Source organism: Ranitomeya imitator, chromosome 10 (genome assembly GCF_032444005.1).
Source record: "Ranitomeya imitator isolate aRanImi1 chromosome 10, aRanImi1.pri, whole genome shotgun sequence".
In the NCBI taxonomy this organism is placed as follows: domain Eukaryota; kingdom Metazoa; phylum Chordata; class Amphibia; order Anura; family Dendrobatidae; genus Ranitomeya; species Ranitomeya imitator.
In genome coordinates this window covers 21,324,603-21,350,628 of record NC_091291.1, presented here as the reverse complement: position 1 = coordinate 21,350,628, position 26,026 = coordinate 21,324,603, and the positions used below count along the sequence as shown (strand labels likewise).

General features: G+C 40.0%; 1 protein-coding gene across 1 annotated transcript; it reads right to left on the bottom strand.

Annotated features, from left to right (window-relative positions):
• LOC138652168 (sialic acid-binding Ig-like lectin 10) lies at nt 1-26,026 on the bottom strand. The gene is made up of 9 exons (XM_069742936.1): nt 25,691-26,026; nt 21,288-21,581; nt 11,743-11,772; nt 11,543-11,613; nt 8,453-8,579; nt 6,261-6,506; nt 4,270-4,311; nt 1,461-1,712; nt 1-107 (listed from the first exon to the last, which is right to left on the bottom strand). Exons 1-9 carry the CDS (start codon nt 25,836-25,838, stop codon nt 1-3), a joined length of 1,317 nt encoding a protein of 438 aa, XP_069599037.1. The 5' UTR covers nt 25,839-26,026.

Sequence of the window (26,026 nt, the reverse complement as noted above, 5' to 3'; positions counted from 1 at the left end):
TTACTTCCTGAAAAAGTGCACGACTAAGACGCCTCCAATGAGCAAAAACACAATGACGACTACACAGCTGACGGCAGTGATTGTCCCAGTGTCGCTTCTTGGTTGAGCTGGGAAAAAATATAAATCATTAGGTACAGTATTGTTTCCAGAAACGGCTGCTTTTGGTATTGTAACTCGTAAGACATTTGATTTTTTTTTCCCTAAAGTCTCATATTTTTCTCATTCTCTATGATAGCGTTGGATAAAAAGATTCAGCAACAAAGAGGAACGTTAGAACACACCACACCTGCAAATATCCTGGAAATCATTTTACACTGGAATACAAATTTAAGAAAAAGAAAATTGTCCTTAAATGATGCTGATTTTTTTTATCCGAACATTTTGAGGATTTTTTTAACGATATTTACAATACTCTAATAGTAGCAAAACAATAGAAGCTTTTAGATTTTTTTTTTTAAAAGATATCAATATACAGATAAAGAGAAACTGAATTTGTCATTTAACGGGGCACATCCATTCTTGATCACTGGCTCCACCAATCTTTAGAATGAAAGATCTTGATCGGTTTGCTTTCGAGATACATGATTGTCCTTTCTGATTGGCTGCGCTATACCATGTGATTTTACGGAGAAGTCCGCACAACCTCCCTTGAGGTCATGTAAGCCTTCACTGGCTCATTCAATCTTTTTCTTTGTTAAAAATAGAAGTGGGCTTTTCCATGTCATTTGTACAAATCTAATCTCATTTGCCGGGTCCAGCAAATCTCCTAAAATTAAATCTGAATTTGATTCAAATCAATTCAATCCACTCATCTCTAAGAACACCCCGTTAAATCTATATATAACCACAATCATAATAATCGCCAAATACAAAATAATCAGTGACTTTACTCTGTTCACGACAAAGAGCTCATTGAGTATTATGTAGGATGGGATAGAAGACAGAAGTGGTTAGAAACAGCTTCTGTCTTCTCCTTCTTTCTTCCTCCATATATTTTCCAGCTTGATACAGTTACAACCCGGGTTTTGTTTTTCACTTTCTGCACTTGTATGTTGTATGTTCTGATGTCATCCTGCTCAACAAAATCCAGCAAGCCTCTACCCATCATCCGCCTGACTATAACTCCTGTCCTTTGTTTTGAATCTGAAACTTCAACTTCTTGACATATCGGATGTCGCTAATTGATACTACTTCTTGGGTAATGATTGAGAGATTCCCTGAATTTGTTTCCTATGCCAAATCCATTGGCTGACCCACTAGGTCCACATCTCCTTTTGGCTGATAATATAGGATAATTAACTTTACTACAACGACTCTTTCATTTTTAGGTTTATAGTGGAGTCAAAGACCACGAAAAAGAGACCAGATGGAAGTATTGTATATATTGGTAGTCAATATAACAAAACAAAATAGCTGGACCAAAGTATTACGACATCATAAATTTCTCTCTCTTTACTTACGGGTCACCTTGATGATGATGGAGGAATTGGACATCCCATAGATATTACTGGCCACACAAGTGAACTGTCCTTCATCACTGAGAGATACTTTGTTAAAGGAGAGATGACCTTGGGCAACGGAATACTTAGTATTATTTGAACAAGGCGGTATCCAGGTCAACGAAGCTTCCGGGAGGCTTTTTGTGGTGCAGGCTAAAGTTAAAGTGCTGTCTTCCATGATGAATATCATGTGCTCCTCACCTATTCTACAATCTGTGATTACATAACGAAAAATGCAATTAGTCATTTTTTACATTTTTTTCTATTTCGTTGTTATCTAATTTAAAATAAGATATGTAGTTAAACATAATATGTTAATAGTGAGAAAGTGTGGAACATAGCAAAAGGTCAGGAACCTTATCAGAAGATTCGACCTTTAGGATTCCTAATTCTGTAAAAAGAGGTATCACTTTAAACCAGTGCAAAAACTGTAACAACCCGATCGCCACCATTTTTAGCAATCATGTCTTCATATGCAGCAAACAAGCATTTTTTCCTCCTTAGCATAGGACTTAGATGAGAAATAAAAAGACATTTATTATGATAAAAATATAAGGAGAAGCAAAAATAAAAATTTACAGCCCAAAAATAATCCCCAGTATAAAAAATTATCCATGGCACTAAACTAATCTACAGCACAAAAAAAAATTCTAAAATACTAAAGTAATTCACATCAAAAAGGAATTTGCAGCACAAAATATAATTTAATAAAATGTATCAACAACACAAAATTATCTACATCAAAAATCTAATCTATAGCAAAAAAGATAATCTAAATGCAAAACTAATCTACGGCACATATCATGCAAAACTAATCTATAGAAGCTATAGCACATAACGACAAAACTAATTTATAGCGCAAACAATCTAAAACATGAAATTTATCAACATCGCAAAAATAATTTAAAATACAAAAGTACAGATCAAATATAATTTTAAAATACAAAACTATTCAACAACACAAAAAAATAAACCACAAAATAATCTAAATCCCAAAACTAAATTGCTGCACAAAATTAATATTCTGCATAAAATACAATGAAACATAAAAATGATTCTATATCACAAAAATAAATTATGGCAGAAAACAAATCTACAGTAGAATCAATACCTAGAATATAATAAAAATGTACAGCATAAAATAATTTAGCATAAAAAGTAACCTACAGCACAAAAAAGTAAACCAGAAAAGTATTCTAAAGCATAAAAATAATCAAATTCCAAAATCTACAGCACAAAAATAATCTAAATTACAAATTCTGGTTTACAGCAAAAAATACAAAAATAGTCAAAAACGCAAAAACTAATCTACAGCACAAAAATAATCTCAATCACAAAAGGAATCTACAAAACCAAAATAATCTAACTATAAAGCTAATGTACAAGATAAAAAAAATTCTATAACACAATTTATCTGCAGCACAAAAATTGTCTAACTCAAAGAATAATCCTACAATCCAAAAATTATCTAAACCACAAAATTAACCTATAGTACAATATTAATATGTATACAAAACTTATCTACAGCAGAGAAATTTAGTATTATATAAAACTACCTTAACAAAAACCTTACAGCCCAGGAATGTCTAATACAAAAACTAATTTACGCCTGAAAAAAATCTAAAAAAAAAAATGAATCTATTGCACAAAATTGATATAATATATTAATCTACAAAATAAAAATAATCTAAACCACAAAACTAACCTACAGTACAATATTAATATGTATGCAAAGCTAATATACAGCAGAAAAATATCTAAAACAAAAAAACATCTGAGAAAAATCTAAAAAAAATAATCAAACACAAAACATGAAACTATACCACAAAATTAAGGTAGATAAAATATTAATCTACAGCACAAAAATAATCTAAAATTCTAATCTAACCTACAACAGTAAAATAATTTATAGCATAAAACTAATCTACAACACATAATCTATAACACCCAACGAATTTGCACGAGAAAAATTGAAAAAAAAAATCTTTGAAACTCTAAACAACCCCCCCAAATTAACCTAAAATACAAAACTAATTTTGAGCACAAAAATAATCAAAAACACAAAAGTAATATATAGCGCAAAAATAATCTAAAATAAATTATCTACGGCACAAAAAAATAAACTAAAGCACAAAATGTTCTAAAAACACAAAACTAACGTACTGTGGAGCATAAAAATAGACACAAAGCTCGTTCAACACATAATAAAAAACTACAACATAAAAAAACAACCTACAACATGAAAATAACCTATTATTACAAATATAATCTACAGCTTAATCAAAAACGCAAACATAATGTAAAATAATTCATTTTGCAAATAATATTCTGTAGCACAAAAATAAAAAAAATTATCTGCAGCACAGAAACAATCTATAACATACACACTATAAAAGATAAATGTATTTAAAAAACAAACAAAACAAATCTGCAGCTCAAAAAACCAAGTAATTAATGAAGAAGTTTACGTTTGCTAATTTATAAATGTTAATATCATATAGTGAAGTGTTACTTTCAAGTGTCTAATAAAACTACAGTAATTAGCAAAAATGAAAAATCTGCGTAGAACCATGTTTTAGAATACACAAATAATCTGCAACACAAAAATAAATACAGCACAAATATCATCTACAACATGAAACTATTCGCAAAAATAATTTGTAACATAAAACTAATGTATAGCACTACCTAGAGGTATACACTTCTAGCCCAGTGCTTTGCATTTTCTATTTGTGTATAGATAGAACGACAAGGAAAGTTATTGCTATACCTTCCGTCGTTACACACTTTATGTTGGGTGTTCTTGGGGCATCTGAAAAAAATAATACATTTTATAAATATTTTTATAAATATAGATTCATAAAGTTACATTAATGGTGGAAGGGTTAAACAAAGATACTCTTATTACTCCTTATCCGAGCACATTTGCTCATGTCTCATCTTGTCTGCCACTTAACAAGGAGCCTTTCCTATATATATTATAAAGTGATGAATGATGAAGAAATACAGTATCAGAAAATGAAATATTTAATTCAGGTTGTTTTTTTTGTATATGTTCATATTAAAAATAAAATCTTAAAATTGTTAATTTTATACGCTGGCAAAAGAAGAAGACAATGTAACTTGACATTTGTTTCTGCAACTCATTATTCTGCTTTACTGTATAGACTGGTACAAAGTAAGCAGTGTCATGTCTTACTTTAATTAGAGGGTGGATCAGTAGAGTCATCTTGTATCATTTCAAAGCAACACAATCAGATTTATCTATTATTACTAGAGAGTGGGGTCATCAGAGCAGAGTTGTATATTGCTTCTAGAGGATGGAGTCAGCAGAGTCAGTTATTATTGTAATTGGGTGGAGTTAGCAGAATAAATTATAATTATCAAGGGTTGGGGTCAGCAGAATATTAGTCCTAGAGTGTGGGGCCATCAGAGCAGAGTTGTATATAGCTTCTAGAGGATGGAGTCAGCAGTCAGTTATTATAATTAGAGTTTGGGATTAGAAGGGTAATTTATTATTCCTAAGGGGTGGAGTCAACAGAGTAATTTATTATTATAATAGGGTGGAGTCAGCAGAATAATTTATAATTATCAAGGGTTGGGGTCAGCAGAATATTATTCCTAGAGTGTGGGGCCATCAGAGCAGAGTTGTATATAGCTTCTAGAGGATGGAGTCAGCAGTCAGTTATTATAATTAGAGTTTGGGATTAGAAGGGTAATGTGTTATTCCTAAGGGGTGGAGTCAGCAGAGTAATTTATTATTATAATAGGGTGGAGTCAGCAGAATAATTTAGAATTATCAAGGGTTAGGGTCAGCAGAATATTATTCCGAGAGTGTGGGGTAATGAGAGCAGAGTTGTATATTGCTTCTAGAGGATGGAGTCAGCAGTCAGTTATTAAAATTAGAGTTTGGGATTAGAAGGGTAATGTATTATTCCTAAGGTGTGGAGTCAGCAGAGTAATTTATTATCATAATAGGGTGGAGTCAGCAGAATAATTTATAATTATCAAAGGTTGGGGTCAGCAGAATATTATTCCGAGAGTGTGGGGTAATGAGAGCAGAGTTGCATATTGCTTCTAGAGGATGGAGTCAGCAGTCAGTTATTATAATTAGAGTTTGGGATTAGAAGGGTAATGTATTATTCCTAAGGAGTGGAGTCAGCAGAGTAATTTATTATTATTATAGGGTGGAGTCAGCAGAATAATTTATAATTATCAAGTGTTAGGGTCAGCAGAATATTATTTCTAGAGTGCGGGGTCATCAGAGCAGAGTTCCATATTATTGCTAGATACTAGAGACAACAGAGTAATTCATTATTCTTAGAAGTTCTGATCATGAGAGTCATGTGTTTTTATCAGGGGGTGGAGTCAGAAGAGCCATCTATTATTATTAGAGGGTGGAGTCAGAGGAGTCATCTATTATTATTATTAGAAGGCGGAGTCAGAAGAATCATCTAGGGTTATTACTAGTGGGTGGAGTCAGCAGAATAATCTATTATTATTATAAGAGGGTGTGGTTAGAGTCATTTATTATAATTAGAATGTGAAATCAGAAGAGTGATTTATTATAATTAGAAGGAGGAATCAGGAGAGTAATCCAAACACTGTAATGAAGCGGAGGTGTTACTCTCTGTTAAAAAGATCTGATACCAATGGCCAATCCATTGATCATTCATCAATATATTATTAGAAAACCTTTTTAAGCTTTAGTTAAATAAGTCGAGATAATTACTTATCCTTAGGTCTTTGCGGTCTACTCACAGTGAACAACTATATCGATGTTTTTTTTGAAGCTCCCAAGGTTATTCTTTCCCTTGCACAAGTATTTCCCAGCATCACTAGGACTAATATTGGTAAGATTGTAGATAAGCCATTGTCCGGTAATTGCTTCTTTTTTCTCATTTTCCACTAGCCATGTAATTTCGGCTATAGGGTTACTGTCCACTGTGCAGTTTATCTGTGCACTGTCTCCTTCTTTGGCTATAAAAGTATTATTACTAACACCACCTAAAAGAAACAAGCAAAAAGACAATGAAAGTCACAAATAGGAGAAAGATGTGATGGAATGTGACACACAAGTCATTTTGTGATGTAGTATTTTAAACCAAAGCAAGAATTAGATTCAGTATTAATCCCTTTGGTCATGTGTTTATTAGACTCTTCTTTGTTAGTAGCTCCTGTAAAGGAGCAGTACTGGACTGAAGGTGTAGATCACTGAGGTGGCAGGCCTCGGTGATATAAATCCTGGAATTGGAGGCTTCATTAACCGTGGATTACTGAGAGTTTTTTAACTAGATTTAGGGTTCAGGATTTAGGAATGACCAAAGAGCCTGGGTGGGAATGGTTGCTCCCATAATATTCAGTCCAAGTCTTTCTGGTCTTAAAAAAGGCAATTGAGTTGGCTCATGAGTGTCTGAGGTGGTTGTGCTGGAGTGAGAGCTCTAATGGTGGACAGACCATGCCTAAAGCCGTTGCATTAGCCAACTTACCCGAAAAACAAAACTGTGCAATTCTATGGTGCCTACCCTAAGAAATGACAGGTTTTATTTTTTTATTGAATGCTTTCTTTTTGCCTAAGAAAAGCTGCCGTGTTTACTTTTGAAGTTTATGAGAGATGAAAAACCTAAGACTAGAGCCAAGTGCTTGTGTGTACCCCTCACCGCTGCTAGAAAGCTTGCATCCCTACGTTCCCCATGAAAAAAAAAACATTTTGCACTGTAATCTTGCATGCTTCCTCTACATTGAAGATCTGCTAATGATCTGGACATGCTCAAAAGATGATCTACTCACCTTCCACAATAACTTTAATAAGTACCACCCAGCCATCAAGCTCTCCCTCAAATTTTCAAAGACCCAAACACATTTTCTGGACAAGACCATATACATCAAGGACAATGCCATACAAGCATCAATTTACAGTAGCCCACCAGACGTCCGGCTTATCTTAGATGGAACAGCTTTCATCCAAGACACACAAAAAAATCCATCATCTACAGTCAGGTTCTGAGGTATATTCGGATCTGTTCAGACAGCAAAGACAGGGAACTAAAGCTGCGATCACTGAGGAACACATTCCTACAACAAGGATACCATCCACTGGTAATAGATGAGCAGATCCACAGGGCTACAAGGATCCCAAGAAACAGCCTCCTGGATTACAAACTGAGAGAGGATAACAACAGGGCACCCCCAAATACTTGGTTGCAAACATATTATTTTCTGGTTAGGCAATAAAGGTATCACTCCTAGAATACCTCTTCCTCTCTGAAAAGACAATTTGCATATTTCCCAGAGGAGCATTGCGGCTTTAACTCTTCTCACCTCGACATGCTTAACATGTCACTCTCCACAAGGAGAAATGAAACTTCTTGCATCCCGTTCAGATGCCTCTCAATCAGCCAAACCAGATCTCCACTTTGCACTGACGAGGGGCAATACCCCGAAACACAGTGTCTGCAAATTGAGATTCTGGTTTGGCTTTTATCCTAAGTCATGCGACAAGGCTCGTTAAAGTGTTGACATTGACTGTTAAAATTGCTACTTCCAATAGGTGGCACTAGAGTTCTAGTCCTCTTCCTCTCTAAAGAGACAATTTGCATATTTCCCAGAGGAGCATTGCGGCTTTAAGTCTCCTCACCTCGACATGCTTAGCATGTCACTCTCCGCAAGGAGAAACGATAGTTCTTGCATCTAGAATACTTTAGTCATTATTGGGCAGAAAAGTATTCACATCAATTTTTCTGGCTAACACGGTACCACAATACAATTTGTTATTGTGCATCATGTCCTGTAATCTGTAATTTTCACCGGCTGTCTCAGATTCATCAATTCATCATAGTTAAATTCACATTCCAAACTAGTCATCCAGATTCACCTTCATTGTAGGAACGAATGATTGACATGCCATCACCAATGACTAATAAGTCTCCTCCCATCAAAAAAAAGAAACAGACCCTTGAAAAAAGTCATCTGGTCCACTATCAGCCCAGTTGTCTCATAAAGAAAAGAGTTCATCTTCAATATTTGATTGTCTAGTAGACCAGTCCAACACTGATTAATAAGATGGTCATTTACAAAGTTCTAACAAAAATAATGACATCTTTTCATTAATTTGTTTAAGAATGTCCGACAAATTCTAGAGACATGATAGCAAAGCATTCAACAGTCTCTGGTTTTCTCTTCAAAACCATTTATTGTCCACATATAGACGCATAACAGCATAAACTTCTCCCTCCAGAGTATCACAAAATCATATTTTAATTTTCATTTACCGGTATTTATTTCCTCATTTTTCAAAGTTGGACATTTTTCACCACTTATTTGAGGATAAGTGGAGCCAAAAGCAATAGTAAGAAATGAAACAACTTTATTAAAAATGTAATGACAATGTAATGACAGTAAGAGTACCCCTATAGATATTTAGTGAACATTTTTGGATAAACAAGTTATATATATATAGGTTAAATTGGTTCATCAGGATACCTGAAGATTTTCCTATGGGCCAAGACTCTGATACAACAATGGGTTCCAAAGGTCCAGCAGAATAGCAGAGCTATTTTTGATGCAAACACTTACAGCTATGTTCTACCTCTTATGAGATGATGCTGTAATAACGTATTAGATCTTATTGTAGTGCACAGGAATAACAACAAAGACTGCAATGCAATTTGAGGTTGGTTATAATAGTGCAAGAGTAACCGTAAAAAAAAATTGATTTTTTTTTTTTAATCTGAAGAAACTCATACAGATTATATTTCTATGAAATGTTAAGTGATGAAAATGACAGTGAAAACAGTGTCTTTATATCAGAATTATAGGCTGCAGACCTGTATAACTTATAATCATAATTATTTATTATGGTTTTCCAAAGTGTCCATAAAAAAATATTGTCTGCAATTGATTTTTTGATAAACTGTCTATAAAAAATGACAAGTCAAGTTGGCATCTCTGGTGGCACTAGAGGGGAAATGTTTTAGTACAGAATGGTTTAAATAGAACCTTTCACCAAAGTGGAATGAGATATTTTGTCTTTGTATTATGCTTCTCTGTGGCAGAGATATTAGCAATTAAAGTATTTGATATTTAAACAGTTAGCTTTTTAAAGTCTAAGTAGGCATTACCAGAGAGATTTCACTGGGGGCGTGTACTTCTTCCTCTTTTTGATGCTGACCAATCATAAGCAGGCAGCAGCCCACTGAAGAAAGAACACTCCCCCACAATAGCATAGAACAGACTCAATGTGAAACGTGAATTGACGAACAGTCTGCTTTACTCATTGCAGAATGTTGATGTGCTGGAGCGCAGCAGACCTGAGTGTGGACAATTTACCAGACAGATTTCACTGGCGGCGTGTACTTCTGAATTGACGAACAGTCTGCTTTACTAATTGCAGAATGTTGATGTGCTGGAGCGCAGCAGACCTGAGTGTGGACAATTTAACAGACAGATTTCACTGGGGGCGTGTACTTCTTCCTCTTTTTGATGCTGACCAATCATAAGCAGGCAGCAGCTCACTGGAGAAAGAACACTCCCCCACAATAGCCTAGAACAGGCTCTAATGTGAAACATGAATGTTGATGTGCTGGAGCACAGCAGACCTGAGTGTAGACAATTTACCAGAGAGATTCCACTGGGGGCGTGTACTTCTTCCTCTTTTTGATGCTGACCAATCATAAGCAGGCAGCAGCTCACTGGAGAAAGAACACTCCCCCACAATAGCATAGAACAGGCTCAATGTGAAACATGAATTGACGAACAGTCTGCTTTACTCATTGCAGAATGTTGATGTGCTGGTGCGCAGCAGACCTGAGTGTAGACAATTTACCAGAGAGATTTCACTGGGGGCGTGTACTTCTTCCTCTTTTTGATGCTGACCAATCATAAGCAGACAGCAGCTCACTTGAGAAAGAAGAACACTCCCCCCACAATAGCGTAAAACAGGCTCAATGTGAAACATGAATTGATGAACAGTCTGCTTTACTCATTGCAGAATGTTGATGTGCTGGTGCGCAGCAGACCTGAGTGTAGACAATTTACCAGAGAGATTTCACTGGGGGCGTGTACTTTTTCCTCTTTTTGATGCTGACCAATCATAAGCAGACAGCAGCTCACTTGAGAAAGAAGAACACTCCCCCCACAATAGCGTAAAACAGGCTCAATGTGAGACATGAATTGACGAACAGTCTGCTTTACTCATTGCAGAATGTTGATGTGCTGGTGCGCAGCAGACCTGAGTGTAGACAATTTACCAGAGAGATTTCACTGGGGGCGTGTACTTCTTCCTCTTTTTGATGCTGACCAATCATAAGCAGACAGCAGCTCACTTGAGAAAGAAGAACACTCCCCCCACAATAGCGTAAAACAGGCTCAATGTGAGACATGAATTGACGAACAGTCTGCTTTACTCATTGCAGAATGTTGATGTGCTGGAGCGCAGCAGACCTGAGTGTGGACAATTTACCAGAGAGATTTCACTGGGGGCGTGTACTTCTTACTCTTTTTGATGCTGACCAATCATAAGCAGGCAGCAGCTCACTGGAGAAAGAACACTCCCCCACAATAGCATAGAACAGGCTCTAATGTGAAACATGAATGTTGATGTGCTGGAGCACAGCAGACCTGAGTGTAGACAATTTACCAGAGAGATTTCACTGGGGGCGTGTACTTCTTCCTCTTTTTGATGCTGACCAATCATAAGCAGGCAGCAGCTCACTTGAGAAAGAAGAACACTCCCCCACAATAGCGTAAAACAGGCTCAATGTGAAACATGAATTGACTAACAGTCTGCTTTACTCATTGCAGAATGTTGATGTGCTGGAGCGCAGCAGACCTGAGTGTGGACAATTTACCAGAGAGATTTCACTGGGGGCGTGTACTTCTTCCTCTTTTTGATGCTGGCCAATCATAAGCAGGCAGCAGGCTCACTTGAGAAAGAAGAACACTCCCCCACAATAGCGTAAAACAAGCTCAATGTGAGCCATGAATTGACTAACAGTCTGCTTTACTCATTGCAGAATGTTGATATGTGCTGGAGAACAGCATACCTGAGTGTGGACAAACACAAAATTTGGTGAAAGGTCCTCTTTTAAATTGATTTTATACATTAGCTCTCCACCTAGAATACAGAAGAAGGCCGTTCTAGGATGGAACATATAGGAAAAAAAATATCCACTCTACAACACACACAAATTGCTATTGTTCTTGATATGACCGCATACTGTATATTAGTGTAACATGTTGTTACCTTTAGTGGTGATGGTCACATTGGGAGGGTCTGCAATTGAAAAACATGAAAATATTTTTTGTAAGATTGGAAAAAAAATGTATCCTTTACATCATTACACATTGTTAAAAAAAATAGTATCACCTATTGCTTCACCGGTTGATTAATATTTTCCATCCTGCATAACCAGAAACATTTAACTTTTTCTTATCCCAACATTTTTTAAGACATCTACATATTTTTGTCATTTGCTTATTCAAATAATTATTGTCTCTTGTTGCCATGATATGTTGGCTCGAATTTTAATGCCATTTTTATATCAATAATTTTTTTGTTTTATTGTGGGAGAAAAAAAATATAAAAAAACATTGCCTAAACAGTGGACATCCCCAGCAAGTGATGCCATTTTGGAAACTATACCACTCAAGGAATGTATCTAGAATGGAACCCCAGGTGCTTCACACAAGTTTATAATGTTGAGATGTAAAAATAAAGAATCAAAATCTTGCCAGAAAAATGTTAATTTAGCAACAATTTATTTTATTTTCACAAGGGTTACAGGAGAAACTACACCACAGTTTGTTGTGCAATTTCTCCTAAGTATGGTGATACCACATATGTGGTGGAAAACTACAGTTTGGGTGCAGGGCAGTGCTGGGAAGCAAAATTTGCTGGAATCATTAGTGGACACCATGTTCCGTTTGGAGAGACCCATATGTGCCTAAACGGTGGAAACTTCCCACAAGTAAACCTACTTTGGAAACTAGATCCATCAAGAATGTAGCATCCACCAGCACCTCCACATGGTTCCCCTCTTCCTTCTATGTGGGGACGATGGCTTACTCCCTGCCCCAGCCCCGGTGTGGTCCTCGCGTGCTGCTTCCACCTTCTTCTCTTTGCAGACTGCACTGTGTTCTGGCAGTGTGCCTAGTGTGCACATGCGTCCACTCCCCTGTTCTTAAAGGAGCAGTGTGCGAACATGTTAAAATTCCCCCAGGCATTTAGTTAATGTGTGCACGTGCAACGTGTCTCCGAGCCAATAGCTTGTATATAAGATCCTCCCCAATGGGGAGGTGACTGAGCAAGAGCACCCCCTATAGTTACTGGTAGGTGGTTTAGTGTTTGAAACGGTATATTGTTAGGTCCTCCATCCCTACTCTGTTAATGTTTCCCATATCGTGTTTCCCGTGATATCCTGTTTTACATTTTCTAAGGGCTAATAGGAAAAAATGGACCTTAGTTTGTTGAAATTATTTTTTCCTGAGTGCGCCCATACCCTACATGTAATAGGGAAATATTTTAGAGGCACAATGCAAAGCTCAGAAGGGAAGGAGCTCCATATTATAGTGCAGATTTTACTGTTATAGTTTGCGGGTGCCGTGACCTATGGAGAGAGCCCCAGAGGTGTCAGAACAGTGGAACGTCCCATAAGTGACCCCATTTTACAAGCTACATCTCTCATTGATTTCATCTAGGGGTGCAGTGATCATATTGACACCATGGGTGCGTCAATGAATTTTATACCATGGGCAGTGAAAAAAAAATTACATTTTTAATCACCAAAATTTTGTTTTAGCCATAGATCTTACATTTTCAGACAGGGAAAAATGGCACCAAAATGTTTCCAACAATTTCTCCTGCACGTGGAAATACCCCATATGTGGCTGTTCAGAAATGCTCAGCGATGCGGCGAAACTCGGGAGAGATGGAGCGCTATTTAGCTACTGGAGCGCAAATTTCCCTAGAATAGTTTGCAGACTCCATATACAGAACCTCTAAATGCTAGAAGAACAGAATACCCATTTAGGAAATTTTACCCCTTTAAGAATTTATCTACAGATGTAGTGATGATTTTATCTCCATGGGTGTTTTCCGGAAACAAGCACATAGCAATTTGGATCATATTTATCCGGTGCTGTACATTGAGCACTTACATTGAGGTTTCCATTTAAATCTCCAAGTGACTTAATTCAGAGGAAAAACCAAAAGGATCCATTCACTATATAAAGGCAGTAGACTTACTCTGGACTTCGTCTGGCCTCTCTTCAGCTTTGTCCTTTTTTTCTGAGGTGCACAAAACTGGCCAATGGCTCTTTTATGTACATGAAAAAAGACATACACCGATGGATCATAGGCCAGACGGTGTCCACAGTGCACCCATCTGCCTCATTATAGCTAATTCTCTGCTGGGGTTCTGTCTGAATTATATATTTCAGAGATTGGTACGGAAATCTCAGGGTAAGCGCTCAGTGCAGGACACAGGATAAATGTGATCCAAGCCATACTACAGTCTTTGGGAGGCAGAATGAACAAATCAACAGTAGGTAAAGAATTGGTTATATTTATTTTTTACACTGTTACATATGTAAGTGATTGGGCGACTTTATTCTTCGGATTGGTGAGTTTACAGCAATACCAAATGTATATAGATTTTCTTATGTTTGGTTGCCGTTACACACTAAAAGATGCATTTTACTGCAGAAACTAGTTTTTGCATCTCCATATTTGAGAGCTGTAATATTTCCATATTTAGGCTGACAGAGTCGTTTGTGAGTTTGTTTTTGCGGGCCGAGTTTAAATTTGTATTTTTACTATCTTTGGGCACATGACATTTTTTGAACGCTTTCTGTTACAATTTTTGGGAGGCAGAATGAACAAAAACAAGCAATTCAAGAAAATGTTATTCTTTTTATGCCATTCCACGTGTGGTAAAATTGCTAAGGCAGTTTTATTCTTCGGGCCAGTATAATTACAGCGATACCCAATTTACATCTTTTTTTATGTTTTGGCGCTTTTACACAATAAAAACTATTTTGTAGTAAAATAATTATTTTTGCATCACTTTCCTCTGAAAGTGATAACTTTTTTATTTTTCCGCTGATGGAGCTGTATGGTGGCTTATTTTGTGCAGGACAAGAGGACGTTTTTAGCTATACCATTTATATTTACATTCATCTTTTTGATCACGTTTTACTACACTTTTTGTTCAGCGGTATGGTGCTAATGCATCATTTTTTGCTTATTTATTTTTTTACGGTGTTCATTCAAGGGGTTAACTAGTGTGACAGTTTTATTGGGCTGGTTTTATTAAAATATTTATTTATGGGTACAATATATTTTTAATAGTTGTAATTATTTTGATGAGGTTTTTGTTTCTATAAATTTGTATATTTGTATATTTTTCCCTTTTTTTACTTTTTTACTTAGTTCCGCTATGGGACGTTCACTTTTATAGCTTTGATCGCAGTTATAAAGCATAGAACTGTAGGAGCGTTGCTATGCTTTATAACCTGTCAGTGCTGCAGACACGATAGCTAGATCATACACTGTGCATGATGTAACTAACTTGCTAGAGCCTGGTGAACCGGATGTCATCGGGTCACCGTGGCAATAACCGGCCTCTCTCGATGACGTCTCGGGGCACCAACTGGAGAGAGCAGAGGGGGCTCCCTCCTTCTACCTGCTTTCTAAATGCTGTGACCGATATTGATCACAGCAATTAGAAGGTTAATCTTCCAGGAGTAGTGAAGATACCACTCCTGGCAGTGAGTGGCGGGTGTCAGCTGTCAAAATCGCTGAGCACCCGTCGGCGATCGTATGGTCAAAGCTTTTGTGCCAACAAAATCGCCATGACATATCCATACGTCCAAGGTCATGAAGGGATTAACAAGTCTGGTATTAATCAGAGGCAGGACAACAATGGCAGATAACACCTCTATATATAGCTGATAACAAAGGATCCACTAATCACAATAGGTGATATCACGACTCACCTCTCTCTCCTGTACAATAACTTATATACAATAGATAACACAGGATCTTCCATTCACAATAGGTGATGTCACAGCTCACCTCCTCCTCCTGTACAATGACTGATAACCTCTATATACAGTAAATAACACAGGATCCACCATTCACAATAGGTGATGTCACAGCTCACCTCCTCCTCCTGTACAATGACTGATAACATCTCTATATACAGTAGATAACACAGGATCCACCATTCACAATAGGTGATGTCACAGCTCACCTCCTCTCCCTCCTGTACAATGACTGATAACATCTCTATATACAGTAGATAACAGAGGATCTACCATTCACAATAGGTGATGTCACAGCTCACCTCCTCCTCCTGTACAATGACTGATGACCTCTATATACAGTAAATAACACAGGATCCACCATTCACAATAGGTGATGTCACAGCTCACCTCCTCCTCCTGTACAATGACTGATAACCAAGGTTATTAGAGGACTGGGGGGTCTGCAATACCAAGATAGGTTATTACACTTGGGGCTATTTAGTTTGGAAAAACGAAGACTAAGCGGTGATCTTATGTTAATGTATAAATATATGAGGGGACAGTACAAAGACCTTTCTGGTGATCTTTTTAATCATAGACCTGAAACCGGGACAAGGGGGCATCCTCTGCGTTTGGAGGAAAAAAGGTTTAAGCATAATAACAGACGCGGGTTCTTTACTGTAAGAGCAGTGAGACTATGGAACTCTCTGCCGTGTGATGTTGTAATGAGTGATTCATTACTTACATTTAAGAGGGGACTGGATGCCTTTCTGGAAAAGTATAATGTTACAGGGTATATACACTAGATTCCTTGATAGGGCGTTGATCCAGGGAACTAGTCTGATTGCCGTATGTGGAGTCGGGAAGGAATTTTTTTCCCCAATGTGGAGCTTACTCTTTGCCACATGGGGTTTTTTTGCCTTCCTCTGGATCAACATGTTAGGGCATGTTAGGTTAGGCTATGGGGAGAACTAGATGGACTTAAAGTCTTCCTTCAACCTTAATAACTATAACTATAACTAATAACTATAACTATAACACCTCTATATACAGTAGATAACACAGGATACACCATTCACAATAGGTGATGTCACAGCTCACCTCCTCCTCCTCCTCCTCCTGTATAATTACTGATAACAACTCTATATACAATAGATAACACAGGATCCACCATTCACAATAGGTGATGTCACAGGTCACCTCCTCCTCCTGTACAATGACTGAAAACACCTCTATATACAGTAGATAACACAGGATCCACCATTCACAATAGGTGATGTCACAGCTCACCTCCTCCTCCTGTACAATGACTTATAACACCTCTATATACAGTAGATAACACAGAATCCACCATTCACAATAGATGATGTCACAGCTCACCTCCTCCTCCTCCTGTACAATGACTGATAACACCTCTATATACAGTAGATAACACAGGATCCACCATTCACAATAGGTGATGTCACAGCTCACCTCCTCCTCCTCCTGTACAATGACTGATAACACCTCTATATACAGTAGATAATACAGGATCCACCATTCACAATAGGTGATATCACAACTCACCCCCTCCTCCTCCTGTATAATGACTGATAACAACTCTATATACAGTAGATAACACAGGATCCACCATTTACAATGGGTGATGTCACAGGTCACCTCCTCCTCCTGTACAATGACTGAAAACACCTCTATATACAGTAGATAACACAGGATCCACCATTCACAATAGATGTTATCACAACTCACCTCCTCCTCCTGTACAATGACTGATAACACCTCTATATACAGTAGATAGCACAGGATCCACCATTCACAATAGGTGATGTCACAGCTCACCTCCTCCTCCTGTACAATGACTGATAGCACCTCTATATACAGTAGATAACACAGGATCCACCATTCACAATAGATGATGTCACAGCTCACCTCCTCCTCCTGTATAATGACTGATAGCACCTCTATATACAGTAGATAACACAGGATCCACCATTCACAATAGATGATGTCACAGCTCACCTCCTCCTCCTCCTGTACAATGACTGATAGCACCTCTATATACAGTAGATAACACAGGATCCACCATTCACAATAGGATGTCACAGCTCACCTCCTCCTCCTGTACAATGAAACAACCACAGCAACCATAACATGGAACGCCAAAGGAGTGAACCCACACACAGGATGAATATCAAGTAGTCTTTATTAAAGTAGAGTGGCAACAAAATTATATAAAATTTCCTCTTTTTTGAAGAGATAATAAAAAACAACAAGTACGCGATTCTTATAGCAGGACATTAAAAAAAAAATATATAGTTTTCGTAATACATATATGTTGGTGACCACCAATATTAGTTGATGCAGATAGAAACTAATTAAAAACCAGTATATAAAAAATAATGAAATAAATGATTTTTTGTACCAATAAAAACTTGTGCAATAATACAAATGTGCAAATCTAAAAAGTATCACAGCAAAAAATTGCGGGCTCCAGAGAAGTAAATAATGTGCACAGTACAAGAGTGTACCCTATGCTGAAATATTAATGTGCAGAGCCACAGCACATAAAAAGGCCAAGCTATCGGCTCACAAAAACCAAATAAAGTGCATTTGTGCAAAGACTAGCTAGTGCCAAAAAAATGAGCAAAACCATATACAAAATGACAAAAATTAATATTATATGTGTACAAAAATCCGAAAAAAAGGGGGAACACACACGATAACGAGCTCAAAGTAACCAAATTATAGTGCAAAATATAGGAAATATATCCTTGTGCCACATATATCAGTGTGCAGAGCCACAGAATAAAAAGGCACACAGCTATAAAGTGCAGTGTGTGAAGGGTATAAATTGCTCAAAGGCACTCAATGAGTGCAATGCCACAGATAAAAGCAGCACACCGCTGAAGGCTCAGAAGGTACACCAATAAAGTGCAAAGTGCAAAAGACGTGAAATAGGATTACTATCTGCAAAGTACCTGTAAGGGGAGTCACCAAGTCCTGACACCGCGCACCCCGACGCGCGTTTCGGAAACACGTTCCTTCGTCAGGAGACCCCGAGATGCAAACTCGGCTTTGGGAAAATGGCCGCCGCGATCTCTTCTGCGCACGCGCGGCATCCCGCGGCCATTTTCCTGAAGCCCCGTGCAGCAGAGCACTCCATCTGCGCACGCGCGGCCCCAGGAAGATGGCCGCCCCCACCGATGACAGGGGGTGATAGCGCAGATCGCACGCTGCTTCTTCACGTGCGCGCAGTGGATTCGTCACTGCGACATGCGCACACCACTACGCCACCAATGGAACGCTGGGGAAGAAAAGAGCAATGTCACCACGCCCACCTGACCTGACCAGACCAGCCTAATTGACAGGCGAAAACGGCGACTTTGGTAATGTATTTCTCAGCATACATGGGGAATCAGGGTACACTACATACACTATAGTAACGCACAGCGCAGGCCCTATTTAACAGTATTTATAGCTCAATCTGAAAAAACGGGGTGACAGGTTCCCTTTAATAAAGACTACTTGATATTCATCCTGTGTGTGGGTTCACTCCTTTGGCGTTCCATGTTATGGTTGCTGTGGTTGTTTCATACTTTAGTGTTTAGTCACTATCCTTTCACAGAGCACTGATATTATTCATTTTAGATCTATATTTATAATTTTCCTTATATATTATCTTATAATTGTTTTTAGTGCATCTGTGTTCCTTATCCTCCTGTACAATGACTGATAACACCTCTATATACAGCAGATAACACAGGATCCACCATTCACAATAGGTGATGTCACAGCTCACCTCCTCCTCCTGTACAATGACTGATAACACCTCTATATACAGCAGATAACACAGGATCAACCATTCACAATAGGTGATGTCACAGCTCACCTCCTCCTCCTGTACAATGACTGATAACACCTCTATATACAGCAGATAACACAGGATCCACCATTCACAATAGGTGATGTCACAGCTCACCTCCTCCTCCTGTACAATGACTGATAACACCTCTATATACAGCAGATAACACAGGATCCACCATTCACAATAGGTGATGTCACAGCTCACCTCTTCCTCCTGTACAATGACTGATAACACCTCTATATACAGCAGATAACACAGGATCAACCATTCACAATAGGTGATGTCACAGCTCACCTCCTCCTCCTGTACAATGACTGATAACACCTCTATATACAGCAGATAACACAGGATCCACCATATACAATAGGAGAAAGCACAGCTCACCTCCTCCTCCTGTACAATGACTGATGACACCTCTATATACAGCAGATAACACAGGATCCACCATTCACAATAGGTGATTTCACAGCTCACCTCCTCCTCCTGTACAATGACTGATAACACCTCTATATACAGCAGATAACACAGGATCAACCATTCACAATAGGTGATGTCACAGCTCACCTCCTCCTCCTGTACAATGACTGATAACACCTCTATATACAGCAGATAACACAGGATCCACCATTCACAATAGGTGATGTCACAGCTCACCTCCTCCTCCTGTACAATGACTGATAACACCTCTATATACAGCAGATAACACAGGATCCACCATTCACAATAGGTGATGTCACAGCTCACCTCTTCCTCCTGTACAATGACTGATAACACCTCTATATACAGTAGATAACACAGGATCCACCATTCACAATAGGTGATGTCACAGCTCACCTCCTCCTCCTGTACAATGACTGATAACACCTCTATATACAGCAGATAACACAGGATCCACCATTCACAATAGGTGATGTCACAGCTCACCTCCTCCTCCTGTACAATGACTGATGACACCTCTATATACAGTAGATAACACAGGATCAACCATTCACAATAGGTGATGTCACAGCTCACCTCCTCCTCCTGTACAATGACTGATAACACCTCTATATACAGCAGATAACACAGGATCCACCATTCACAATAGGTGATGTCACAGCTCACCTCCTCCTCCTGTACAATGACTGATAACACCTCTATATACAGCAGATAACACAGGATCCACCATTCACAATAGGTGATGTCACAGCTCACCTCCTCCTCCTGTACAATGACTGATAACACCTCTATATACAGTAGATAACACAGGATCCACCATTCACAATAGGTGATGTCACAGCTCACCTCCTCCTCCTGTACAATGACTGATAACACCTCTATATACAGCAGATAACACAGGATACACCATTCACAATAGGTGATGTCACAGCTCACCTCCTCCTCCTGTACAATGACTGATAACACCTCTGTATACAGTAGATAACACAGGATCCACCATTCACAGTAGGTGAAAACTGCAAAATTCCTAATTGATAAGACAGGTGGCGATGTAAAAAAAAAATCCCCTTTTTTAATGGAATTAACTTAAAAACGTTTTAAGCTGTTTGGTCTTTTTCTGATGACACATTGCCTTTAAGAACACCGAGCGCAATTAAAGTACATTTGGAGATGGATTTCCCTTTCCACTATACATAGGACTGATGCTCTTTATTAGGCCAGGATCACACATGCGAGAAATATGGCCAAGTCTCGCATGTTCATACCCGGCGCTGTCGCCGGCTCTCAGAAGCGGAGCATGCGGTCGCATAGCAATACATACAGCCACACGCTCTGCTCCCGAGTGCCAGAAATTAACATGCGAGACTCGGCCTGTGTTTCTCGCATGTGTGATCCCGGCCTTAGAGTAAGTTTACTTTAAGAATGAAGACACTGGAGTAAAACCTTGTACAGAGACTTACACTCGACATTTAGTGTGATGGTTTCTTGTGTGACCGCTTTGCTAGACTGGAAGGCGACCTTACACCCCAGTGATTTCCCATTGTCGCTCCTTGCAGGTGTGAAGGTGAAGTTAGAGAAGTGAATGCTGGTGCGATTTGGGTAAGAATCGTTATAATTCGATGATTCTCCATGTTGTCCAGTCCATGTGAAGCTAGGAGCCGTCCCAGCGCAGACACCAGGACTTTTACAGGTGACATTGGCTTCTTTCCCGGCCTCCAACGTCCCCACAGAGATCTCAGGTTTGTCTGTTAAATCTAAAAAGAATTGGAGAAAAGGTGTTAAGTCATTGGAATTTGCCAATAAATAAAGTGGTAGCACTGCCTCACTAGTAATGTGTCTAAGGGGAAAAATGGCGCTGCTGATACCGGACTTTACTGGTACTGGTGTAACGATGTGACAGAGAATGTGGTGTTCCTGCTCCTGAAATAAGAATTGTGTAAAGTTAATAGTGTCAGGTGTTTTGGTACATGTATTGTGATATGTGAAGTGTGAACTATGTCAGGTGTAGCTAAGAATATAATGCATAGTGTGTAGGCAATGCTGCTGATGTACAAGTACTGTGAACGTGAGTAACGTACAGTGCAGAGTAAGTGTAGGTAGAACACAGAGTAAGGTTTAGGATACAGGATGGTAACTGCAGTTAGATGATGGCAATGGAGCAAGGTAGAATCTAAGTACTGTAGTACCCTCTATTACCACTATTACTACTACCACCACTACTTGTACTCTGCTAATACTACAGCTACTGTCACGCCCGCACATACTTACCCGGCTTCTCCCATCCCTCGGCGCGCTCACGATCCTGTCCCGCGCCGCTCTGCCTCCTCCTTCGCCGGCTCTCGGCGTCTGGTCTCTTCGCGCATGCGCGGTCGCGTCTCCCCCGTCGCTGAGCCTTCTGGGAGGTCGCGACCCGGTGGCTCCGCCCCAACATGGCGGCGCCCATCGGGTATTTCTTCCCGGCATCTTCCTAGGTAAGACGCCTTTGCTTTGTAGGTGCACTGTCTGCCGTCAGTGTCCCTATGCCCTAGGCTCCCCTGTACCAGTGTCTTTTCTCAGCCCAGTCCTTGCTTTGTCTCTGTATCCTGCCTGTCCGTGTTCCTGCTGTATCCCGCCAGTCCGTGTTCCTGTTGTATCCTGCCAGTCCGTGTTCCTGCTGTATCCTCCCAGTCCGTGTTCCTGTTGTATCCTGCCAGTCCGTGTTCCTGCTGTATCCTCCCAGTCCGTGTTCCTGCTGTATTCTGCCAGTCCGTGTTCCTGCTGTATTCTGCCAGTCCGTGTTCCTGCTGTATCCTGCCAGTCCGTGTTCCTGCTGTGTCCTGCCAGTCCGTGTTCCTGCTGTGTCCTGCCAGCCCGTGTTCCTGCTGTGTCCTGCCTGTCCGTGTTCCTGCTGTATTCTGCCAGTCCGTGTTCCTGCTGTATCCTGCCAGTCCGTGTTCCTGCTGTATCCTGCTAGTCCGTGTTCCTGCTGTGTCCTGCCAGCCCGTGTTCCTGCTGTGTCCTGCCAGTCCGTGTTCCTGCTGTGTCCTGCCAGCCCGTGTTCCTGCTGTGTCCTGCCAGCCCGTGTTCCTGCTGTGTCCTGCCAGCCCGTGTTCCTGCTGTATCCTGCCTGTCCGTGTTCCTGCTGTGTCCTGCCAGCCCGTGTTCCTGCTGTGTCCTGCCAGTCCGTGTTCCTGCTGTGTCCTGCCAGCCCGTGTTCCTGCTGTATCCTGCCTGTCCGTGTTCCTGCTGTGTCCTGCCAGCCCGTGTTCCTGCTGTGTCCTGCCAGTCCGTGTTCCTGCTGTGTCCTGCCAGCCCGTGTTCCTGCTGTGTCCTGCCAGCCCGTGTTCCTGCTGTATCCTGCCTGTCCGTGTTCCTGCTGTATTCTGCCAGTCCGTGTTCCTGTTGTATCCTGCCAGCCCGTGTTCCTGCTGTATCCTGCCTGTCCGTGTTCCTGCTGTATTCTGCCAGTCCGTGTTCCTGTTGTATCCTGCCAGCCCGTGTTCCTGCTGTATCCTGCCTGTCCGTGTTCCTGCTGTATCCCGCCAGTCCGTGTTCCTGTTGTATCCTGCCGGTCCATGTTCCTGCTGAGTCCTGCCAGCCCGTGTTCCTGCTGTATCCTGCCTGTCCGTGTTCCTGCTGTATCCCGCCAGTCCGTGTTCCTGTTGTATCCTGCCAGCCCGTGTTCCTGCTGTATCCTGCCGGTCCGTGTTCCTGCTGTATCCCGCCAGTCCGTGTTCCTGTTGTATCCTGCCGGTCCGTGTTCCTGCTGAGTCCTGCCGTTCCGTGTTCCAGACATTCTTTCAGCTAAGTCTTGTTTTCCTATTATTCCCTGCCATCCTTATAGCCTGTGGTTTCCTTCTTTATTTTGGGTCGTCCCTTTGGCTCTAGCTGTTGTGTCTCCATTCCCCCGAGGTCCTGCTCCTAACACTCCCTGTATAGGGGGTGGTTCCATCTGGTCCGCTCGACCCCGGGGGCTCTAGAGTCACGACCCAGAGGGTCCACTCTCGGATTTCTGTCCGAATACTTACAGCTACTACTATTACTACCACTGATTCTACAATTAATACCGTCACTAGTACTACCACCACTGCTTGTACTCTACTAATACTACAACCATTACTCCTACAATTGCCTCTGCACCGCACTCATACTCTTTCCTATTACTACCTCTTATATTGCCACTAATGCATGTACTTATGATTACTAGTATTCCTACCACTATTACTACATGTACTTTATTACTACTAGCACTACTACTATCACCAATACTACAACTACTACTACCTTACAGTTACTCCTACAGCTACTAACCCCACTACTACTATTACTACCACCTATAGTGTCACTACCGAAGGCATTTATGATTACCACTATACCTACCACTATTGCTATGTGTACTTTATTACTACTACTACCAATACTGTTACTGCTACAGCTACTACCCCACTACTACTACTATTACTACACTGTATATTGCCACTACTACATGCATTTCTGACTACTACTACTATACCTACCACTATTGCTATGTGTACTTTACTACTACTACTACCAATGCTACATCTACTACTACCAATACTGTTACTCATACCCCAGCTACTATTACTACCCCTTATATTGCCACTACTACATGCATTTCTGACTACTCCTATTCCTACCACTATTACTCTGTGTACTTTACTACTACTACTAGCACAAATACTACAACTACTACCAATGCTGTTGCTCCTACTACCACTACCTCCACTACTACTATTACTACCTCCCATATCGCCACTACTACATTACAAGCCAATTTAATATTTTGCATAGCTGATACAAATGGAAGTAGAAGGGCCCCATTGATTATTCTGGGATCAGTCGAGGTTCTATTTTGTGCCAGTTTTTTAGAATAGAAGAAACAATTCGGCCTACAGAACTTTTTCTTCTGTTGGTGTCCACCATCATTTTGATTGTTCTGCTTCTACGATGGAACCCAACAATGGACATGAACAACGCAGATGTGATCATGACCCAAAATGAGAGTAATGCAGTCCTGCCACTTTCTCTGCTCATCCTTCAATTTCTTACAGGGATCCTGTCAGCAGGATTGTGCACAGTAACCTACACTCAGTGTCCGGTTGGAGCTGTTATACTGATTACACTGATACATGGTGATGAAATCTGTCTTGTGGTTCTTGTTTGATCTTTATTTTCTGTTTTGAGTTAATGATATGCTCATGCTCCGGGGCGGCCTGTGGGGGGGTCTTCATGTGGTGCTCTGATTAGCTATTCATAATGCAGCCTGCTGACAGGTCACTGATCCCTCTGACCTGCCCCTAGTTTACATAATGAATATTACATTTATCTGATGAAAAAAAAACCTTCAGCAGGCAGGGGCCGGTGGTGGTGGTGTCTGCGCTGCAGCCTGAGCACTGGCTGTTATCAGTGATCTTGTAGCTGCTACGGCAAAGGTGCCGGCGGTGCCATCTAGCTAGAGAAAAAAAAAATCCTCTTCCAAGATGGCGCCGCCGGTCCTTGCGCAATAGCGGCTATCATTGATCACCTGCTATTGTGCAGGCGCCGGCGCCGCCATCTTGGATGGGGAAATTTCTTCCTGTGCACAATCCTGATGGCAGGTTCCCTTTAATATCCTCCATGATATCTACATCATATTACGTTGGTGGTAAAGGAGTTTTACAAATCTGGCTCATCACATTTTACGTAAAGGGATTTCACCAGGATACAATGTTTCGGATGTGTCTATTAGTTGGCCGTTATCATTGGATTTCCATAGGACTGCCGGTAAACCTAATTATAGGTGACTTCACAATACACATAAGAGACAGATCAATGAACAATTCACCTATGAATCATCATTTAAAAACCGGATTCTGCAATTTACCTGTTACAGTCAGGCTCGACATATTAGTTTTATAACTGAATTGTTTCTTTCCTTCAAATCTGAAAAAATAAATGTTTTGATCACTTTTTAGAACATCGTTAATTAAAAGGGAACAGTCTCTATCGGAGATTTTTCCAGTAAAGAACATTCGTCCTGATGGTTTGTCAGTAGAGGCCACAGTAGTTTCTGAACGGTCATTTATTTTCCACAATCCTTTGTCCGATGGGCCTATTATTGTATTACGTTCTATGGTAAATGTACATGGGATGTAAACGCAGAGTCCAACTTGTGCCGTCACTTTAGGCGGTGTAGTTAGGGTATAATGTGGATTACAGC